General features: G+C 38.6%; 2 protein-coding genes across 10 annotated transcripts in view; both read left to right on the top strand.

The window, feature by feature from the left end:
- The window catches only part of MAGT1 (magnesium transporter 1), a 65,287-nt gene extending 56,022 nt beyond the window's left edge, over positions 1-9,265 (top strand). The window contains exon 10 of the mRNA XM_055081680.1: positions 8,893-9,265. Within this exon, the coding sequence (XP_054937655.1) occupies positions 8,893-9,169 (277 nt within the window). The 3' untranslated portion in view covers positions 9,170-9,265. The remainder of the gene's footprint in view (positions 1-8,892) is intronic.
- Positions 9,266-13,492: 4,227 nt separating this feature from the next.
- ATRX (ATRX chromatin remodeler) overlaps positions 13,493-23,350 on the top strand; it is a 253,134-nt gene continuing 243,276 nt past the window's right edge. For 3 of the 9 annotated variants that reach the window (XM_024129541.3, XM_055081890.1, XM_055081892.1), the window contains exon 1: positions 13,494-13,755. In XM_024129541.3, coding sequence (XP_023985309.2) covers positions 13,736-13,755 — 20 coding nt within the window. In that variant the 5' untranslated portion in view covers positions 13,494-13,735. Of the gene's footprint in view, positions 13,756-20,376; positions 20,467-23,350 lie in introns of all 9 variants that reach the window. The other 6 variants (XM_055081895.1, XM_055081894.1, XM_055081893.1 and 3 more) reach the window with 4 other exon arrangements.

Raw genomic sequence — 23,350 nt, 5'->3', positions numbered from 1 at the left:
AGTTTTAGTAACTCTGAACATCTTTTCTCTTATTTCTTAGTCATTTGTATATCCCTTAGAACCAATTTGAGCCTTTGTCTAATTCCAAAGGTCTTCCATAGTCTTCTTAGAATTGAGGTAGAGAACCTTTATGGAAACAGAAAGAGAAGATAGGGACTTCCTGGTGGTGCAGTGGTTAAGAATTCGCCTGCCAATGCAGGGAACCTGGGTTCAATCCCTGGCCCGGGAAGATCCCACATGCCGTGGAGCAACTAAGCCTGTGCACCACAACTACTGAGCCTGTGAGAGCTCGTGCACCAGAACTACTGAGCCTGCTTGCTGCAACTGCTGAAGCCCATGCTCCTAGAGCCTGTGCTCTGCGAAAGAGAAGACACTGCAATGACGAGCCCATATACCGCAACAAAGAGTAGCCCCCGCTGGCCGCAACTAGAGAAAGCCCGTGTGCAGCAACAAAGACCCAACGCAGCCAAAAACTTTAAAAAAAAAAAGAAAGCAAAAGAGAAGATAGTAGGGAAATTTGAGGTGAAAAAGAAAAATGATGGAGGCAGGTTTCCAGGACCCCTGAAACCCAACTGCTTCTCTTCCTCCATGGTTAGATTTCCTCCTCTTACCTCTCTTTCTTTCCCTCAAAGGTCAAATTCATTCTCACAAGTCTGACCCCTCCTCACCTCTTTTAATCAAGATTTTCTTCCTTATTCATTCTATTTGGAAAGACTCAAGCCAGACATACAAGGGATCCTTAATTCTAGTTCCTGGTCCTTTTACAGGTGTAACAACATCTGAGGACATGTAGATGACTATGACAATTTTATCTCAGATTTTAATAAAATACCAATGTTTTGATAATATACAAAATACTAAAATATCAGTACAACCATTTTGCTCTAGTATCATACATATTATTGACAGATTCAAGTTATAACAGCTTAGCAGAAGAAAGGAAGATGGAATTCCCTGATAGTGACTAGCTAGTTCTATCAAATGTTAATTCAAATTAAGATAGTATCAGGAATAAATGTAATAAAAATGTGCAAGACACATTGACTGGAAACTACAAAACATTGTTGAGAGAAATTAAAGAACACAAATAGGAACTTCCCTGGCAGTCCAGTGGTTAAGACTCCGCACTTCCACTGCAGGGGGCACAGTTTTGATCCCTGGTCAGGGAACCCAGATCCCAAATGCCACGTGGCATGGCTAAAATAAATAAATAAAGAACACAAATAAGGGATATACCCTGTTCACAGATTTTAAAATTCAATGTTCAGCTATACTCCAATAAAAATTCTTTAAAATTTTTTTAAGGAAAAAAAAATTCTTTCAGTTGAAATGTGTATGAACATTGAACAATAATAACCCTTTACAAGTTACTTCCTAGAATTATAACACTAAGTAACATCAAAAATGAAATATGCTAAACTTTCTCAAAAAAAAAACAATTTAATGTTGTAAAGCTCTCAATTTTCATATCAACTCCAATAAAAATTATAGCATATTTTTGTGTGTGTGTGAAGGTTGAAATTTATATGGAAATGTGAAGGGCCAAAAATAGCTAAGATAAATATTACTCAGCCATAAAAAAGGACGAAATAATGGCATTTTCAGTGACATGTATGGAACTAGAGACTGTCATACTGAGTGAAGTAAGTCTGAGAAAGACAAATATCACATGATATCACTTATATGTGGAATCAAATAAAAGGTACAAATGAACCTATTTACAAATCAGAAATAGAATCACAGATGTAGAAGACAAACTTACAGTTACCAAGGGGAAAAGGGGGAGGGGAGGGATAAATTGGGAGATTGGGATTGACATATACACACTACTATATATAAAATAGATAACTAATAATAACCACAGGGAACTCTACTCAATACTCTGTAATGACCTATATGGGAATAGAATCTAAAAAAGAGTGGATATATGTATAACTGATTCACTTTGCTGTACAGCAGAAACTAACACAACATTGTAAATCAACTATACTCTAATAAAAATTAATTAAAAATAAAATGTTGCATAACAATCAAAAAACAAACAACAACAAAAAATAGCTAAGATAGAAAAATGACCGAGTAAACAGTTCAGAGGTCCCATCCCTCCGCAGAAACACTAAAAAATATAAGTAAAGACTGCCAGAATCAACTTTGTTGTAACTCTGGAAAATAGGAAAAGGTTTGAAACAACCAAGTGAATGCTAAATCAGAAAAAGTTTCCTTTAGAAAAAGGAAACTTAAGCATGGTAGGAGAACTTTGTGGTGTTTTAGCCTCGCCCTGTCCCCCCATGTTGGTGTGGCAGAGTTTTGAAGATGGCATTCTGTGTTCCCAGTTTGGGTAGCTGGTCCCAAAGAGAGCAGAGCAGACCTTGTTTCCAAGAAATTGTGTTTGTCTGTTTTGACCTGTCTGTGGGTTCCCTAAGAAATGACACAAGAGGCTTGCCTCAGTTTTGCCCAGCTCAGAAATCATTCAGGACAGAAAAGCAGCTATCCTCAAAAATGTTAAAAGACAAATGAACAAGCCACTGCTGCCTGAGGCAAAACATTGCTGTTGTGGCAATCAATAGATGTGTCAGAAGTCTAGGAGCAAAAGCTGAGAAGAGACTTACTCTGGGAAACAAAAGCTTTATATACCCATAACAGGATGCATGCTCAGAATAGACTTAATAGTTCTCTAAGCTTTTACCTCTGACTAATCTTTATGCTCAGTGCAAGCAGGAAGTGAAAGCTAAGGCAGAGTTGTAAACAGACTGGCTAAGTGTTGAAGGACTGTACCAAGACAGGGCCAATCTGCAAAGATTGAAAGAGGGTTTTTGTTTTGGTTTTTTTGCCTCCAGGTGTTTAAGGAAATCACTCTCATATCACTAGATGACCACTAAGCTAGTGAAACAGAGACTTCAATGTCGACATATGACAAAGAATACAGTCTTTACACAAATAGTTTAGGAAGTTCACTAAGCAAAAACTATAACCTACAACATGCAGAAACAACAACTAATGGGAAAGGAGGAGAATATGATTTCCAGAGTTACCATATTATAATATTCAAAATGTCCAGTTTTCAACAAAAAATGATGCGGCACATGAAGGAATAAGAAAATATAGCCCATTCACAGTGGAAACATAGAAATTAACAGAAACTATACCTCAGAAAGCCCAGACATTGGACTTACTAGAAAAAGATTTTAAATCAGCTATTTAAAATATGTTCAGAGAGCTAAAGGAAATCATATCCAAAAAATACAAGAAACGGGGTAAACTATGTATCACCAAACAGAGGATATCAATAAAGAGAATAAAAACAGAATGGTAATTATGTGAGGTAAAGGTTGCGTTAAGTAACCCTATTGTGGCAAACATTTCACAATATATATGTGTATGAAATCATCATGTTGTGCACCTTAAACTTACACAATGTTATCTGTCAATTATATCTCAATAAAGCTGGAAAAAAGTAAAACACATTACTCATGGGGAGAAAAAAGATATAAAAAAATAGAAATTCTTGATCTGAAAGATATATTAGTGAAAAATATTTACTAGAGGGCTTCAAAAACATATTTGAGCAGACAGAAGAAATAAATAGTGAGCATGAAGATGGGTTGATTACAATTATCCAATTGGAGAAGCAGGAAAATAAAGAATGAAGAAAATTAACAGAACCTAAGAGACCTGGGGGACAGCAACAAACACACCAATATACAAATAATGAGAGTCCCAGCAGAAGAAGAGAGAGAGACAAGGCAGAAAGAAAAAATGAAGAAATAATGGCTGAAACCTTCCCAACTTTAATGGAAGACATGAGTCTACACATCAAGAAGCTCATCGGGCTTCCCTGGTGGCACAGTGGTTGAGAGTCCGCCTGCCGATGCAGGGGACACGGGTTCGTGTCCCGGTCCGGGAGGATCCCACATGCTGTGGAGCGGCTGGGCCCATGAGTCATGGCCGCTGAGCCTGCGCGTCTGGAGCCTGTGCCCCGCAACGGGAGAGGCCACAACGGTGAGAGGCCTGCGTACCACAAAAAAAAAAAAAAAAAAAAAAAAAAAAGTTCATTGAACTCTAAGTAAAATAAACACGGAGATCCAGACCAAGACAGACAGACAGAGAATCTTGAAAGTACCAAGACAAAAATGATTTTTCACTTTGAAGAGATGCCCAATAAGACTAACAGAAAGGAATACACTCCAAAAAATCAATTAAACACAAAAGTAAGCAGTAATGGAGGAACCAAAGAACAGAGTATATATGACATATAGAAATCAAATAGCGAAATAGCAGAAATAAGTCCTTCCTTATCACTAATTACTTAAATGTAAATGGGTTAAATTCTCCAATAAGAAGACAGAGAATGGCAAAATGGATTTTAAGAAAACCCCACCATCCAACTATAGGCTGTCTACAAGAGACTTTCATTATTTTCTTTTTTCTTAATTGACGTATAGTTGCTGTACAATATTATGTAAGTTACAGGTGTACAATACAGTGATTCACAATTTTCAAAGGTTATAATCCATTTATAGCTCTTGTAAAATATTTGCTATATTCCCCGTGTTGTACAATATATCTTTGTAGCTTATTTTATTTATTTATTATTATTTATTTTAATTTCTTATCTAGTTTTGGCTGCATTGTGTCTTTGTTGATGCGCGCAGGCTTTCTCTAGTTGTGGCGGGCGGGGGCTCCTCTTCGTTGCAGTGTGCAGGCTTCTCATTGCAGTGGCTTCTCTTGTTGTGGAGCACAGGCTCTAGGCGTGCGGGCTTCAGTAGTTTTGGTGCACGGACTCAGTAGTTGTGGCTTGTGGGCTCTAGTGTGCAGGCTCAGTAGTTGTGGCACACGGGCTTAGTTGCTGTGGGATCTTCCTGGACCCGTGTCTCCTGCATTGGCAGGCGGATTCTTAACCACTATGCCACCAGGGAAGTCCCCTGTAGCTTATTTTATACCTAATAGTTTGTACCTCTTAATCCCCTAACCCTGTATGGTCCCTCCCCACTTCTTTCTCCCCACTGGTAACCACCTGTTTGTTCTCTATATCTGTGAGAAGAGACTCACTTTAGATGTAGACACAAATAGATAAAAATTGAAAGGATGGAAAAAGATATTCCATGTAAATAGTAATCAAAGAGAGCTGGGGTAGCTATACTAATATCAGAAAAAAATAGACTTTAAGTCAAAAATTGTTACAAAAGACAATAAAGACATTATATATTGATAAAAGGGTCAATCCATCAAGAGAATATGATAATTATAAACATATGCACCTAACAATATTGCTCCAAAATATATGAAGAAAATATTGTTGTGGTTTTTTTTTTTTGGTGGTATGCGGGCCTCTCACTGTTGTGGCCTCTCCCATTGCGGAGCCCAGGCACCAGACGCACAGGCTCAGTGGCCATGGCTCACGGGCCCAGCTGCTCCGCAGCATGTGGAATCTTCCCGGACCGGGGCACAAACCCGTGTCCCCTGCATCGGCAGGCAGATTCTCAACCACTGCGCCACCAGGGAAGCCCTGAAGAAAGTATTGATAGACTTGATGGGAGAAATAGTAAACAATTCTACAATAATAGTTGGAGACTTCAGTACTCCACTTTTAATAATGAGTAGAACAGTCAGAAAGAAGATCATTAAGGAAACAGAGTCCTTGGACAACTCTATAAACCAACTAGACTGACAGACTTACACAGAACACTTCACCTAACAAAGGCAGAATTCACACTTTTATCATATGCACATGGAACATTCTCCAGGTTAGACTATATATTAGGCCACAAACAAGAATCAGTAAATTTTAAAAGACTGAAATCATACCAAATATCTTCCATGATTACAATGGAACACAAGCAGAAATCAATAACAAGAAAATTTGGAAAATTCATAAATATGTGGAAATTAAACAGTATAATCTTAAACAATCAATAGGTCAAAGAAGAAACCACAAAGGAAATTAGAAAATATTTTGAGATGAGTGAAAACAAGAATATATCATACAAAAACACAGAATGTAGTGAAAGCATTGCTCAGGGAAAATTATACCTGTAAATGTCTACATTAAAAAGAATAAAAATCTCAAATCAATAACCTAACATTACAGCTTAATTAGAAAAGAAGAAACTATAGGTATAGAAGAAACCAGATATAGAAGATATGTAGAAGAAATTACACCCAAAGCTAGCAGATGGAAGGAAATACTAAAGATTAGATTAGAATGGAGATACACAAAATAGAGAATAGAAAAACAACAGAGAAAATCAACAAATGAAATATTGGCTTTCTGAAAATACCAACAAATTATTAGGTTGCCTTAGGTTTAGACTCTTCAAAAACTATTGCATAATTTATTCAACTCCCACTGGTTTATGAGAAGGAAACATTATTTCATTTGGAGCTATAAAATTAATCTTGTTTGGTGTACTTTTTAAAATTGAGGTATAATTGACATACGATATTATATTAGTTTCAGGTGTACAATATAATGATTCAATATTTGTGGATGTTGCAAAATGATCACCACAATAAGTCTAGTTAATATCCATCAACATATGTAGTTACCATTTCTTTTCATGTGATGAGAACTTTTAAGATTTATTCTTAGCAAGTTTCAAATATGCAATGCAGTATTATTAACTATAGTCACCATGGTGTACATTATATCCCCATGACTTTTTTATTTTATAACTGGAAGTTTGTACCTGGTTTACTTTTAAATATTCTATTCTCCCCCATAATTTTCATAAAGTGAATGGAGAGGTCGTTTTAATATATCTTTTATGTTAGAAAACCTAAACAGACCTATGAGGAAAAGTGAATTATTTTATGATTTTTAATTATATTCATTTTAAATGGAATTTATTTTTCAAGCAGTTTTAGTTTTACAGGAAAATTGAGCAGAGAGTACAAATCTTTCTCATATGCCGCCTAACCCCCCTCCAGTTTTCTCTATTATTTTTATTTATTTATTTATTTATTTATTTATTTATTGGCTGCATTGGTTCCTCGTTGCTGCGCATGGGCTTTCTCTAGTTTCGGCGAGTGGGGGTTACTCTTTGTTGTGGTGTGTGGGCTTCTCATTTCAGTGGCTTCTCTTGTGGAGCACGGGCTCTGGGCATGTGGGCTCTAGAGTGCAGGCTCAGTAGTTGTGGAGCAGGGGCTTAGTTGCTCCACATCATCTGGGATCTTCCCGGACCAGGGCTGGAACCCGTGTCCCCTGCATTGGCAGGCGGACTCTTAACCACTGCGCCATCAGGGAAGCCCCTGTGTCGGGTCTTAGTTGCGGCATGCATGATCTTTTTGTTGCAGCACTTGGGCTCTCTTGTTGAGACGCGTGAACTCAGTAGTTGTGGCGTCTAGGCTTAGTTGCCCCGTGGCATGTGGGATCTTAGTTCCTTGACCAGGGATCGAACCCGCATCCCCTGCATGGGAAGGCAGATTCTTAACCACTGGACCACCAGGGAAGTCCCTCCCCTATTATTAATTACTTGAATTGGTGGGGTATATTTGTGACAATTGATGAACCTACATTAATACATCATTATCACCCAGAATCCATAGTTTACGTTAGACTTCACTCTTGGTGTTGTACATTCTATGGGTTTGGACAAATGTATAATGACAAGTATCTACTATTATAGTACCATACAGAATAGTTTCACTGCTGTAAAAATCCTCTGTGCTCTTCTTCTTCATCAATCCCTCCCCCAACAACCACTGATCTTTTTATTGTCTCCATAGATTTGCCTTTTTCAGAATATCAGATAGTTGGAATCATACAGTATACAGCTTTTTAGATTGGCTTCTTTCCCTTAGTAATAGGCATTTAAGTTTCCTCCATGTATTTTCATGGCTTGATATCTAATTTCTTTTAGGACTGAATAACCACTGTCCGGCTGCACCACAGTTTATTTATCCATTCACCTACTGAAGGACATCTTGGTTGCTTCCAGGTTTTGGAAACTATGAATAAAGTTGGTATAAACATCTGTGTGCAGGTTTTGGTGTGGATGTCATTTTCCAATTCATTCGTGCATTCATTCCTGCAAGTGTGGGATCATATGGTAAAAGTATGTTTAGCCTTAGGTTTGGTAAGAAACTTTCCAAAGTGTCTGTACCATTTTCCATTCCTACCAGCAATGAATGAGAGTTCCTGTTGTTCCACGTTCTCATTGGTGTTTGTTGTTGTCAGTGTTTTGGATTAGCCATTCTAATAGTTGTATAGTGGTATATCATTGTTCTTTTAATTTGCAATTCCCCAGTGACATATGATGTTGAGCATTTTTTCATAAGCTTATTTGCTATCAGTATATCTTCTTTGATGAGGTGTGTCTTTGGTTCTTTTGCCCAAGAAGAACCCAATCTCAAAACTGGGCCTTTGTTTTCTTATTGTTGAGTTGTAAGAGTTCTTTGTGTATTTTGGACATCAGTCCTTTATCAGATATGTTTTGCAAAGATTTTCTCCCAATCTGTGGCTAACCTTTTCATTATCTTAGCAGTGTCTTTTGCTAGTACCATTTGTTGAAGACTGTCCTTTCCCTGTTGAATTGCCTTTGGTCCTTTGCCACAGATCAATTGACTCTGTTTGTGTGGGATTATTTCTGGCCTCTCTGTTCTTCCATTGATATAATGTCTGTTCTTTCACTAATATCACGCTGTCTTAATTTTAAATTCACATTCATTTTTTGAACAGGAAATACACCCACATGTATTTATAAAATATAAAAGGTGCAAAGAGTATATATAGTGTAGTGAAGTTTCCTCCTGCCCTGGTTCCCCCGCTCCCAGGTTATCTTCTCCAGGTAATCACTATTATTAAATATAATTTTCATTCTTTCAGAGTTATTTTACTTCTTATCCCTCTCTTTCTCATTCTCACTCTGGCTTTTTTTTTTTTTTTTTTTGCAGTACGTGGGCCTCTCCCCGCTGTGGCCTCTCCCGCTGCAGACCACAGGCTCTGGGCGTGCAGGCTCAGCGGCCATGGCCCATTGGTCCAGCCGCTCCATGGAATGTGCGATCTTCCCGGACCGGGGCACGAAGCCGTGTCCCCTGCATCGGCAGGCGGACTCTCAACCACTGCGCCACCAGGGAAGCCCCTCACTCTGGCTCTTACTCTTGCTCTTGCTCTCTCCCCAACACAAATATTAAAATACAGTGTTATGCAACTTGCTTTTTTTTCATTTAACAATATAACTAGAAAAACATCTCATATATGTACATCTATACCTGCCTTTTAAAAAAAGTTTTTATTTGGTAAAAAAGCATGTAATATTAAATTTACCATTTTAACCAATTTAAGTGTACAGTTCAGCAGTGTTATGTATATTTAGATTGTTGTGATCTCTAGGACTATTTAATCTTGAAAAATTGAAATTTATACCCATTAAAAACTAATGCCCCCTCCTTTACCCATCTCCCCAGCCCTTGTCAACCACCTTTCTACTTTCCATTTATAGGATTTTGACTATTTAAAATACTTCATATGAGTGGAATCATACAGTATTTGTCCTTTTGTGAGTGACATTTTGCTTAGCATAATATTCTCAAGGTTCATCCATGTTGTAGTGTACGAAAGGATTTCCTTCTTTTTTAAGGCTGCATAATATTCCATTTTCTTTATTCGTTCATCTACCAATGGACATTTGGGTTGCTTCCACCTCCTAACTATTGTGAATAATGCTACAATGAACATCAGTGGGCAATTATCTCTTCGAGACCCTGCTTTCAATTCTCTTGGTTATATACCCAGAAGTGGAATTGTTGGATCGTATGGTAATTCTCTTTTTAACTTTTTGAGGAATCTCCATACTGTTTTCAATAGCAGCTTCACCATTTTATATTCCCAGCAACAGTGCACAAATATTCCCTTTTTACCGTGTCCTTGCCAGCATTTCTTTTTAAAAAAATAATTTATTTATTTATTTATTTTTGGTTGCCTTGGGTCTTCGTTGCTGTACACGGGCATTCTCTAGTTGCCTCGAGCGGGGTCTACTCTTCATTGTGGTGCGCGGGTTCCTCATTGTGGTGGCTTCTCTTGTTGCGGAGCATGGGCTCTAGGCACGCAGGCTTCAGTAGTTGTGGCATGTGGGCTCAGTAGCTGTGGCACACGGGCTTAGTTGCTCTGTGGCATGTGGGATCTTCCCAGACAAGGGCTCGAACCCATGTCCCCTACATTGGCAGGCAGATTCTTAACCACTGTGCTGCCAGGGAAATCCCTTGCCAGCATCTCTTATCTCTTGTCTTTCTGATGATAGTCATTCCAACAGCCTGAAATAATACCTCATTAAGATTTTGATTTGAATTTCTCTTATGATTAGTGGCGTTGAGCATCTTTTCATATGTTCGTTGGCCATTCGTATATCTTCTTTAGAGAACTGCCTATTCAATTCCTTTGTCCATTTTTTATTCTTTATTTGTCATTGTTGTTAATTGTAGAAGTTCCTTATATATTCTGGATATTAACCCCTTATCACATATAGGATTTGCAAATATTTTCTCCCATTCTGTAAGTTGCCTTTTTACACTGTTGATAGTTTCCTTTGATGTGCATAAGTTTTAAAATCTGATATAGTCCCATTTATCTTTTTTAGTTTCATTGCTTGTGCTTTTGCTGTCACATCCAAGAAACCAGTTGCCAAATTAAATGACCTAAAGCTTCCCCCCTATGTTTTCTTCTAGGAATGTTACAGGTTTAGGTCTTTAAGCCATTTTGAGGTAATCTTTGTATATGGTATAAGTTAAGGGTACTACTTCACTCTTTTGCAGCTGGATATCCTATTTTCCCAACACCATTTATTGAAGAGACTATCCTTTCCCCATTGTGTAGTCTTGGCACCTTAGTTGAAAATCATTTGGCCATATATGCAAGGGTTTATTTCTGGGCTCTCTTTTCTGCTCCATTTTCTATATATTATGCCAATACCACACAGTCTTGATTACTGTTGCTTGGTAGTATATTTTGAAATTGGGAAGAGTATGGTCTCCAATTTTGCTCTTCTTTTTCAAGACTTAGTTGGCTATTAAGGTCCCTTGAGCTTCCATGTTAATTTTGGGATTTTTTTCTATTTCTTCAAAGAATGCCACTGGGATTTTTATACAGACTTCATTAAATCTGTAGGTCTTTTTAGCTAGTAGGACAGTTTAACAACAGTCAATCTTGCAGTCCATGAGCATGAGATGTCTTTCCATTCTTTTTGTCTTTCTCTGATTTCTTTTAGCAGTGCTTTATAGACTTCAGTGTGCAAGTCTTTCACAGTCTTTGTTAAGTTTATTCCTAAGTATTTTATCCCCTTTGATGCTATAGAAAATGAGATTGTTTTCTTAATTTCCTTTTTGGATTGGTTGTTGCTAGTGCATAGAAACACAAGTGATTTTTGAAAAAATTTTATATTAAGGACTTATGTGGTATTATGTTATATGGATACCATAGTTTATTTCACCAGTCCTCTATTGAGGAACATCTATGTTGTTTCTAAATCTTTGATGTTACAATGTTGCAGTGAATAGTCTTGTGGACAACTCATTTTTCACATGTAGAGTTTATCTGTTAGATAAATTCCTAGAAGTTAAATTTCTGGATTAAAGGATATGTATGTTCAAAAATTTCATGGTTATCACCAAAGCATTATGATTTTGACATAAGATAGTCAGAATTTGTGATACTGTTTATTTAAAATTATGAGAGTATCTATTTTTTCATCTAACTTGCACTTTAGGGGTAATTTACCTTGTCTTTCTTCCAAAGCAAATAAGTAGATTCACAAATCACACATTTATGGTCAAGGGTCCAAGAAAGGGGTCTATGTTGATTTATGTGGCAACTTGATGAAAAATGTGAAAGTGATGTGTACCAGTGAATTTTTTCTAAAATACAGCTGAAGGAATGTCTTTGAAAATTATATGTTGAAAGTGATTCCCCTATAAATACATCAGTAAAACTTTGTTAGTCATCCTTTAATAGCAAAGATATTCTCTTTATGATTCACAAATAGTGAGTTATTTTATACTTTTAAAATTCTGTGATTATAATTTTGTTATTAAGATGTTTTTCTATTTGTGGAATTTGCCATTTAAAGCTGCTTAGTGTTGAGTCTTGTCCCCAAGAGCTCGTTTGAAAGTTGTGTGACGTCTTCTAACAGACTGGATCTTCTTTCAAATTAACTGCATTTACTAATGAGGAAAACATAACTTCTGTAAATTGTATGTTTAAGTAATATTTAATGTGTAAAAGACAAGAAGAAAATCAGTATTCCAGATACAGAAGGCTGGTTTCTACAGTTGGCAATGGTACTTCAGTATCTAAAAGATGACTTGAAATGTGTACAGGCTTCTCTTGATTAAAAAGTTGCCCAAGTCTATCAGATTATCAAAGTGTTCCATTCAAAAAATGCTCATCGCTTGCTATTCCAGTAGAAAGCAGCAACCTTGTCACCTAAACACAACAGGAGCTCTTGCAGATTTCAGGAAAAAGCGAGTAGAATGAACTTTATTTATGGCAGAATAAATTTAGAAATAAAACTTTAAACTATTTGATTTTAGAGAACTGATTTGTGACTTGCAGAGATTACCAATAGACAATTAAATTATAGAACGTGAAAACTGGACAGGATTTTATTCTATTTTTATTGATTTACTCTGGCCACGCTGCACAGCTTGTGGGATCTTAGTTCCTCGACCAGGGATCGAACCCTGGCCCTCGGCAGCGAAAGTGCAGAGCCCTAACCACTGGACAGCCAGGGAATTCCCTGGAAAGGCTTTTAGAGATGATACAGACAAACCTCTGTAACGAGGTGGAAATAGACCTAGATTGGTTAGTTTGTGAGCCAAACATCACATCAGACTGGGGAAATGGTCCACGTGTGTGTTCCAAGCGGCAATTTATTCAATATTGAAAAAATTGTGTGTAGATCTCAAGTTGGTCTTATGTTTTATATTTATAATATATATATATTTTTTAACCATGCTGGAATGATTAATATTATATATAAATCATCTAGGAAAGTAAAGAACTTGATGATAACCTGGAATATAGGAAAGAAAATGTATAGGATGGCCACATATATTAGTGGTTAAGAGTGTGGTGTCTGATCGGAATCTTGGCTCCACTACTGTGGGACTTTGTGTTTTGGTTTCCTCGTCTAGAAAATGTAGGTAACAAGCGGCTGTCTGACTCAAAGGGTATAAGGATTACATGAGACAATCTGGATAAAGGATTAGTATAGTGCTGGGTATATAGTAAACTCTCAATAATTGTAAATTGCTGTTCTTGTTTTGTCAATATGTCAAAGAAAAGAGGACAGATTAAAAAGCATTTTCAGAATAAAGTCAAAATACGTCACTAGCACTTTCAGGTCAATGGGACTGAATTGGACCCCCTATGAAAAGGTGGAGGGGATCAAATGACGTAGACCGCCTTAGCAACAGGCCCCCAAAGAAGGTGAATTTCTGTACCCAATAGGCATCTGCGCTGCGGAGAAGGCAGCCAATGGATGATGGAAAGAGGAAGAGGGAGGACGCGCCAATTCTGCTGCCTGAGCCTCGGCCCAACAAAATGGCGGCGGCGGCGGCGTCGCTTTGTTTCCGCGGCTCCTGCGGAGGTGGCAGCGGTGGCGGCCTTTGAGCTGTGGGGAGGATCCAGCGCCAGCTGTAGTGACGACTAAGAGTCCAGTGCATTTCTATCGTAACTGGGCACCGGGGAGCGCAGAGTGGCGCCCTACGGTCGCTGAAGCCGACAAGGCGTTGAAGCGAAAACATGACTGCTGAGCCCATGAGGTAAAACACAACCCCGTCTCACGGGTCCCAGTGGTTTCGGCCTACGCGCCTTCTGAGCCGGGTGTTTGGGAAAGCTTTGGCTTGGTGGGTTAGGCCTGTGTTTTGCTGAGCGGAAAGAGGCATCGTTTTCTCCTTAGGTGAGGAGGGTTTCGGGGTTTCGGCGATAGGCTCCAACCCGGGGTGGGGGTGGGGGGGGCGCGGCCTGGCGTGTCGGGCGCTTTCTCCAGCCTCCCCGAACCGCGGAGCTTAGTTGGCCTCCTCTGTTTATTCTTTGGTGCTTGTGGAATTGAGACCCTGAAGTGGGAGGCGGTTTTTGGTATCCCGGTCTTTCTTCCTAATCTTTGGGCCTAGAGACTGCGCGGGGAAGAAGGGGGGGCGGTGAGGGGTGGGAAGAGGGGGAGGGGCGGTCGGGAGGATGTGAGATCCCGGGACGACTTAGTGGCGTTTGGACTGCTGAAGACGGGAAGTACCCCGGCCTTGCGGAATTTTATTTTATTTTTCTGCAGCCACTGGGGACAAGCCCATTTTGTGGGGTGAACGGGTGGGTCTTGCCAGTATTCCTTCTCTACTCCAGACCCTGAGGGGTATCCTTGGATTTACCTCTAGGCAAAGGGATACTAACGCAGGGTTTTGCTTCCAGAGGACCCCAGTATACTACTTTTTGTGTAGTCCAGCTTTAATGGGTGATAAGGCAGTCCTTAGATGTTTCTCCACTTTATGGGCAAATTTTGAGCAAAAGTAATTATACCTTATTTTTGTTTATTTATTTATATATTACAAGAGGGGTGGGGAGCACGTTAACATGGGTTGATGGGAAGTAAGATCTATTGCAAGGAAGCAGTGCCTGGCAGGCCACCTCTTACCAATCAAGCACGTTTATATTAGGTTGAGGCTGCTTTTCTCTTGTGCTTCTGATTTGCCTCTTGATAGTATCTAAAAATAATGGATTGTTAATATGAAATGTATACCACTTTTACACAGGTGGCTGGCTTGCTTTTCAGACAGTTTGACATTTGACTTTTCATCCCTTGTGAATTAAGTAATTTTTCTGCTCTGAGATGTATCCTTGGCACCTAGTGGCAAAGTAAAACTACAGGGATCATAGATCAGAATTGCATTTGTAGTTGGCAAAATATGCCTTTGAGTAACTATTAGGATGGTGTATATATATATATATATGTGTGTGTGTGTGTATATATATGTGTGTGTGTGTGTGTATATATATATATATATACACACATCATCTTAATAGTATATAGGTATATATGTTTTTAGAGCACTTTACTTAGTGTATAGAATTTGGGAATGAACCTGTGATACTTATTGTGCCTCTTTTTCTGCATTAACAAGCAGTAGATGGAAGATGTTTTCCTTCCTTTGAGGAAAAAAAATGCACTTTAGTTCTTAGATTATAGATCCCTAGTTGTGTAAGGATTGTGGCCTTGGTTTTTGAATTTGTGTTAATTGGTCAAAGTGCAATAAGCCTTTACATAAGGGGTATTGGGCACATAAGAGGTACCCAGTACAACTTGTTGGTTAGTTATTATCAGTTGCCCATGTTCCTGTACATGAAGGGTGTACCTTACAGTTAAATATGACCTCTAGATTTTACTAAATCTCACAAAGTCTGCCTCTAAAACCGTAGCTTGAACTTGGATTTTCTCCCTTTCTTTAGGGTGAGCAAATTAATTATGTATAGACTTTCTGAGTAGAATTATTCATTTTATGCCAGGGTCAGTTTTCCTTATGGGCCTTGAATTTTTGTTGATCTTAGTGGTAAGAGTAATAATCATAACTAAAATTGAGTGCTTACTGTTGACCTTTACCTGTGTAATCGTGATTAATTCTCAGAACAACTCTATGGGTAGGTACTTGGTGTTCCCCTTTTTACAGATAAGGAGGAAACTGAGGCATAGAGAGATCAAAGAACTTGATCAAAGTTATATAGTTTGTAATTGGTGGAGCTGGAATTGAACCCAGACTTGACTCCAGAGCTTATGTTCTTAACCACAGGCATTAATACCTCCTTGAGCTGCCAGATATAATGTGATTATGACCATTTTAATTTAGCCCAAGTATTACAATGGAAGAAGTTCATGTTAGCTACTATTGTCATTTGTTGTAGGTCTTTTGAGTTTGTAGGTGTTTATAATATTTTGTCTTTTATGTTCATATGAGATAGTAAGATAACTGAAGCATTTAATTACAGGAGAATCTTAAGCTACGTGAAAACCCCCTTGCAAAGAACACATGTATAAATGTAAAGAATTAATTTTAAAAAGTGTGATGCTGATTATTTACTATGAAAGTGCTCCAAGTGGGTGTTCAGAAGAGCTGTCTCAGTCTGAAGTGTCATTCATCTCAAGCCATAATTGTAGTTAAAGGATAATCTGACAGGTAATGCTTGAGTGAGTTGAACCCACAGTACCAAATCACTCTTGATTCTCTTCTAATGTGAGGCAGAAATAATATGAACAATTCTATGAATTGTCATTAATTTTATTTTACACAATTGTTCCAGATTTTTTCTTTATCAGATCTTCTGTCCAGCACTTAAAAATAGGAGCAAAGATTAGTTTCTAATTTTTACTTACATTTATAAAAAAAGAACATTCCTAGGATTCTGTGGTAAAAAAATAGCCAAAAGGCAAGAGGGAGGAAAATAAATCGATGATTTGGATAAATCATACAGTTGGCTCTGTGTTCCTCCACTCAGTACCAAGGATTTCAATCTATGGTTGGTTGAATCCGAGGATGCGGAACTGCGGATACAGAGGGCTGACTATGGGACTTGAGCATCTTCAGATTTTGGTATCTGTGGTAGGTCCTGGAACCAACTCCCCTCAGATACCGAGGGACAAATATACACTGAAAAATCAGTGGCTCAGTTTTCAAAGGTTTTGTTATTGTTTTTAAAGAGTTTTTTGTTATTTGTTTTGTTTTAAATAAGATTATTTCTTCAGTTTTTTGGCCTGAAAGATCAGCCTCTGATTGACAGATAAACTTTCATTTATTTTTATATAAAGATCTTGGAGATTTGATGGATCTTGTCATTCGAATCCTTATGGCAATTGATTACTTGAAAAGCTGAAAGCAATATAACCAGTTATTGGTCTTAACTTTTAAAAGGTAGAAGTGGTCTAACTTGAGAGATGTTGGGAAAATGTCTTAGAAAGTGTCTGTTATTGTGGTAGTTCACAATCAGTTGCATACTAACCTATTTTTGAAAAATGTTATCTGTGAAATATGTGCATTCCCACTGTGTGGAAAGTATTAAGCCAGGCCTGTGGCAGCGGAGTACATGCAAATTTTACAATGGGTTTTGAAAATATTCAAATGCCAGCTGTTTCGTTATGTTATTGGTGGGGATGAAAAGAAAGACATTTGTGATTTTAATTGTGATCAGGCCAGTTCTCATTATTGGCAACCCTTGGTATAGTTGACCATGAGCCTTCACTTTTATATTGTATTTCTAGAGATAAGATCAATGTAGTACTTAAAGGTATTTGTATATAGATTTAGGTGTGTGAAATAATTTTTTCTGTAAGAAATTGTGTGTATTTATGTGCCTGTTTCACTTTTGAAATCTGAATAAATTTAAGGATTGGGTGACAGAATACAGGCAATTCTTGGGTTTACATGAAGTCTTTTTCCTCCAGAGCTTGAATGTTCTCTTGGACATTGGCAGAAGCTGTTAAAATGGGTTAAGCCATTGGAAAATGACGTATAGCTCTTCCTTTAGGAATGTTGAATATAGCAGGGCAGTAAAAGGAGTAGACGTCTAAGTAGGATCTCTCTGTACATGTATCCTAATGCTTGTCTTTTTGGCCTGATAGCTGACATGCAGGATGATTAATCTCCATAGCTCTCCATCTGTAGAATAGGAGTAAGTTTAAAAGATACTGATAAAGCCTGCAGTTCTGGAGGAGATAACATGGTTATAATAGCAGTTCTTAAAAGACAATAAACTAAAAGCTCTTTGGGGGTCTTTGTTAATTTTTAAGTGCTTTAGGAGTGTAAAGAGGTCCTGAGACTAGAAGTTTGAGAACTGCTGGTTGTAGAGGAATGAATGCTTAACTCGGAGCCAAACCTGGGTTTTCTAGTTACAGCTCTGTTGCTCAACTATTGTTGTGGATAAATCATTCATCTTTCTAGGCCTCTGCTTTGTCATTTACAGAATGAACTTGTACTAGATGGTCTACAAAGTTATTAAAAACATAATCCTGGTTATGTTAGTGTCAATCATTTTTTGACTTTGTTTGCCTTTTGGGGGGTAGGGAGAAGAAGTGATGAGGGAAAATTTCTATATTCAATGTATGCATATCTTTTTTGCCTTGAAGCTTACATGGTTAGGATACAGATGTTTTGTTGCTAATATAATCTCATATACTATCACATACACAAACATTTATTAGAACGGAAACTTTGCTGGGAAGTTTGTTAATTATTGTGGCTCAGGATATGTTCTGTTTTGAAAGATTACTATATCCAGTGTATTTCTCCTCTTTTATGATTGGAGATGATACTTCTGAAAAGACCTATATTCTAGCTGATTGTGATTTTTGCCCTGGGAAAGAAAGGTTCTGTGAATTTTGCTCTCTAGCCACTGTTTTCAGATCCTGTCTCTGAGACTTTGTCTCTGAGTTTTGGCTTGAAGTAGTCATTCTTGGTATTAGTAGTCCAGCTTTCTTGTGAACTGTTACATAAAATATTTGTTTAAGAAATTTATTGGTATGGTAGTGGTGTTCATGTGTATCTACCCTATACTCCATATTTTGGAGGAATGCTCTATTAGTTGATCAAATACTTGAGTACCAACTAGGTGTCAGGCACTGTACTAGCGTATGCAAAGGGTAAAAGACAAAATTCCTGCCTCCTTAAAGCATTCTTAATCTAAGGAGGGAAATAGTAAGTAAATAAGCAGTTACAAAGCAGTGCTAAAATGGAGGTATATTGGTTGTGCTAAGGATCAGAATGAATGAAAGCCTAATTTGGGGGATGTTTAGGAAAGTTTTGCAGAGGAGATGGTATCTGTATTGGGTCTTGAAGGTAAGTTAGCAGTTAAGGGTTGGCTGTGGAAAAGGGCAGTCCATCAGAGGGATTAGTATGGCTAAAGATTAGTCTTATTTTCCACACAGCAGAGGAAATAAGACATGTTCACAAATAAATTTGAAGCAGGATATAAAGTGCTACATGCTGTGTTGGGTAAAAAGTAACTTGCTGTGGGAGTTTAGAGTAGGAAGACATTTCTGATGGGTTCCAGGGAAGGCTTTATAGAGAGGTAGCATTTGAATGTGACCCTTGGAGGATGCATCTACTTTTTTTTTAACATCTTTATTGGAGTATAATTGCTTTCAATGGTGTGTTAGTTTCTGCTGTACAACAAAGTGAAGACTGGGGGAGGATTTCAGATGTGAGTTATAGCAGCTTGAGCAAAGAAATATTGTATATATATTAGTGTTTGCTAATTGAAAGGAGGTCAACTTAGAATTTTTAACTCAGTTCCTGGGCAAATATTGTATAACCATGTGCAATTAGTATTTTTTCCAGCTTTATTGAGATATAATTGACATATAGCATTGTGTAAGTTTAAGGTGTACAATGTGATGATTTGATATGTGTATATATTTTGAAATGACTGTCACAATGATTACCTTTTTTTGTTATTGTTGTGGAGAGAACATTTAAGATCTACTCTCTAGCAACTTTCAAGGATATAATACAGTATTGTTAACTATAGTCACCATGCTGTATGCTGTACATCAGATCTTCAGAACTTATTTATCTTACAGTGCAGTTCATATGTTAACTTTGATTGCTCGATGATCTTGTAAAAGCCACATGTGCCATTGTGACCGAGCCCGATAATTTTAATGCAGAAGAGCTATCAAAAGCATAACCCATTTTCCTTGAAGATTGTGAAGAATTTAATGAACAGATTTTGAATGACTATGAGTGTTCAAAATGTACCATTAGTTGTCTTTATTTTGGTCATTTGTCAGTTGACTTTTGGGTGACATTTGATTTATAAAATCCAAAATCAAAACTAGTTTATTTTTGAGGAATACTGAATTTATTTTGCTTATTTGAATTATATCAGTTAGTTTTTGGTTTATTTGATAGAATTCTAAACTTAGTTCTGCTATAACACTTGTTTTGAAAAGTGAATTTGTTCCAACAAGATTGATGTATCAGGGGACAATTTGAGCATAAGACAAAATTTGCATTTGCTTATTTAGGATTTTGTCTGCAAGTTCAGGGCTCAGCAAACTATGGCCACCAAACAGTGGCCTATTTTTGTAAATAAAGTTTTGTTGGAACACACCCAAGCCCATTTGTTTACTTTGTCCTGTGGCTGCTTTTGTAGCACAATCTCAGAGTTGAATAGTTGCAACAGAGACCTAATGGCCCACAAAGCCTAAAATATTTACTATCTGGCCCTTTATAGAAAGTTTGCCCTGGGTGAATGCAGGAAACTTCATCCAGCTGAACTGAGTTGCATTAAAATACACGCATATATAGGCACATACCTCAGATATCTACCACCTACCTCAGTTCACCCCTTGTGTTATGAGCCACACCCATCCACATCTATTGTTACAATTTTCCATCCGATTTCAGATAACCCTCCTTCCATCACTTCACAGTAATTCATGAGCTGCAACCCTTCTGATGCCCACTTCCACAAGCAAACTTCAGGTCTTTTTCAAGGTAACGTGCCATATTTATTGTTGTACTTGTGTATTTCTTAATCACTTAATGTGTGTAAACTGTAAAATTGTGCTACCATTTCTATTAGGTTTCTGTCTTTTTAAAAAAAATGTGTCACTGATGAAGTTTTTTCAGTGTTGTGCTTCTAACCCCGTTTTTCCTGTGAATCCTGTGGTGTTCATTGCACAATGTTGCATTACCTGCTGATTTTTAGGAACTCATGTTATATTATTGCAGAACTGACTGTAATTGTCATCCTGCAAAAAGTATTGATTCATTCACCAAACATTTCTTGGTCTGTGTGAAGTCTAAATGAGTTAATGGACACAAAACACTTAGGTGAGTGTGACATAATAATTACTCAAATATTAGTTGTTACTAATTACTATTACCATGTGCCAAGAACTGTTCTAAGTACTGCTTAGGTGAACAAGACAAATTAAATTAAGGCTCCCCATGGAGCTTACATTATACCTTACACTATACTTTGAAAAATTGGTACTAATTTACATTTTGGCTAGTAACTCTGTTCCCCCCCAACAAAAAAAAGAGATGTTTTGGTGTTTTTATAAATGATACTTAAAAAATGTCTATCCATGAGACCTTCAAGATGGTGGAAGAGTAAGAGGTGGAGATCACCTTCCTCCCCACAAATACATCAGGAATACATCTACATGTGGAAGAACTCCTACAGAACACCTACTGAACGCTGGCAGAAGACCTCAGACCTCCCAAAAGGCAAGAAACTCCCCACGTACCTGGTTAGGGCAAAAGAAAAAAGAAAAAATAGAAACAAAAGAATAAGGACGTGACCTGCACCACTGGGAGGGAGCTGTGAAGGAGTAAAAGTTTCTACACACTAGGAAGCCCCTTCACTGGTGGAGACGGGGTGGTGGCGGGGAAGCTTTGAAGCCACGGGGGAGAGCTCAGCAACAGGGGTGCAGAGGGTAAAGCGGAGAGATCCCTGCACAGAGGATCAGTGCTGACCAGGACTCACCAGCCCAAGAGGCTTGTCTGCTCCCCCACCAGGGCGGGTGGGGGCTGGGAGCTGAGGCTTGGGCTTTGGAGGTCGGATCCCAGGGAGAGGACTGGGCTTGGCTGTGTGAACACAGCCTGAAGGGGGCTAGTGTGCCACAGCTAGTCCGGAGGGAGTCTGGGAAAAATTCTGAAACTGCCGAAGAGGCAAGAGACCATTGTTTCGGGGTGCACGACAAGAGGGGATTCAGAAAACCGCCTAAACGAGCTCCAGAGATGGGCATGAGCCATGGCTATCAGACAGACACCAGAGACGGGCATGAAATGCTAAGGCTGCTGCTGCAGCCAACAAGAAGCCTATGTGCAAGCACAGGTCACTATCCACAACTCCCCTCCAGGGAACCTGTATAGCCCGCCACTGCCAGGGTCCTGTGATCCAGGGACAACTTCCCCGGGAGAACACACGGTGTGCTTCAGGCTGTTGCAACATCATGCTGCCCTCTACCTCCGCAGGCTCACCCTGCATTCCGTACCTCTCCCTTCCCTGGGCTTGAGTAAGCCAGAGCCCTCTAATCAGCTGCTACTTTAACCCCGTCCTGTCTGAGCGAAGAACACATGCCCTCCGGCGACCTACATGCAGAGGCGGGGCCAAATCCAAAGCTGAACCCCTGGAGCTGTGCAAACAAAGAAGAGAAAGGGAAATCTCTCCCAGCAGCCTCAGGAGCAGCGGATTAAATCTCCACAATCAACTTGATGTACCCTGCATCTGTGGAATACCTGAATAGACAACGAATCATCCCAAACTGAGGCGGTTGACATTGGGAGCAACGATATATATATTTTTTCATTTTTCTATTTTTGTGAGTGTGTATGTATATGCTTCTGTGTGTAATTTTGTCTGTATAGCTTTGCTTTTACCATTTGTCCTAGGGTTCTGTCTGCCCTCCGCTTTTTTTTCCTTTTTTAGTGTAGTTTTTAGCACTTCTTATCATTGGTGGATTTGTTTTTTGGTTTGGTTGCTCTCTTCTTTTTTTTCTTTTAAATTTTTAATAATTATTTTTTATTTTAAATTTTAATAACTTTATTTTATTTTATTTTTCTTTCGTTCTTTCTTTTTTTCTCCCTTTTATTCTGAGCCGTGTGGAGGACAGGATCTTGGTCCTCTGGCCGGGTTTCAGGCCTGTGCCTCTGAGGTGGGAGAGCCGAGTTCAGGACATTGGTCCACTAGAGACCTCCCAGCACCACATAATATCAAATGGCAGAAATCTCCCAGAGATCTCCATCTTAACACCAAGACCCAGCTCCACTCAATGACCAGCAAGCTACAGTACTAGACACCGTATGCCAAACAACTAGCAAGACAGGAACACAACCCCACCCACTAGCAGAAAGGCTGCCTAAAATCATAATAAGGTCATAGACACCCCAAAACAAACCACCGGATGCAGACCTGCCCACCAGAAAGGCAATATCCAGCCTCATCCACCAGAACACAGGCACCAGTCTCCTCCACCAGGCAGCCTACACAACCCACTGAATCAGCCTTAGCCACTGGGGGCAGACACCCAAAACAACAGGAACTACAAACCTGCAGCCTGCGAAAAGGAGACCCCAAACACAGTAAGTTAAGATAAATGAGAAGGCAGAGAAACACACAGCAGATGAAGGAGCAAGGTAAAAACCCACCACACCAAACAAATGAAGAGGAAATAGGCAGTCTACCTGAAAAAAGATTCAGAGTAATAATACTAAAGATGATCGAAAATCTTGGAAATAGAATAGAGAAAATGCAGGAAACGTTTAACAAGGACATAGAACTAAACAGCAAACAAACAATGATGAACAACACAATAAATGAAATTAAAAATTCTCCAGAAGGAATCAATAGCAGAATAACTGAGGCAGAAGA

This window comes from Physeter macrocephalus, chromosome 21 (assembly GCF_002837175.3).
Source record: "Physeter macrocephalus isolate SW-GA chromosome 21, ASM283717v5, whole genome shotgun sequence".
Taxonomy (NCBI): domain Eukaryota; kingdom Metazoa; phylum Chordata; class Mammalia; order Artiodactyla; family Physeteridae; genus Physeter; species Physeter macrocephalus.
Note: the sequence above shows the minus strand (reverse complement) of the source record. Positions and strands in the feature narration are given on the sequence as shown.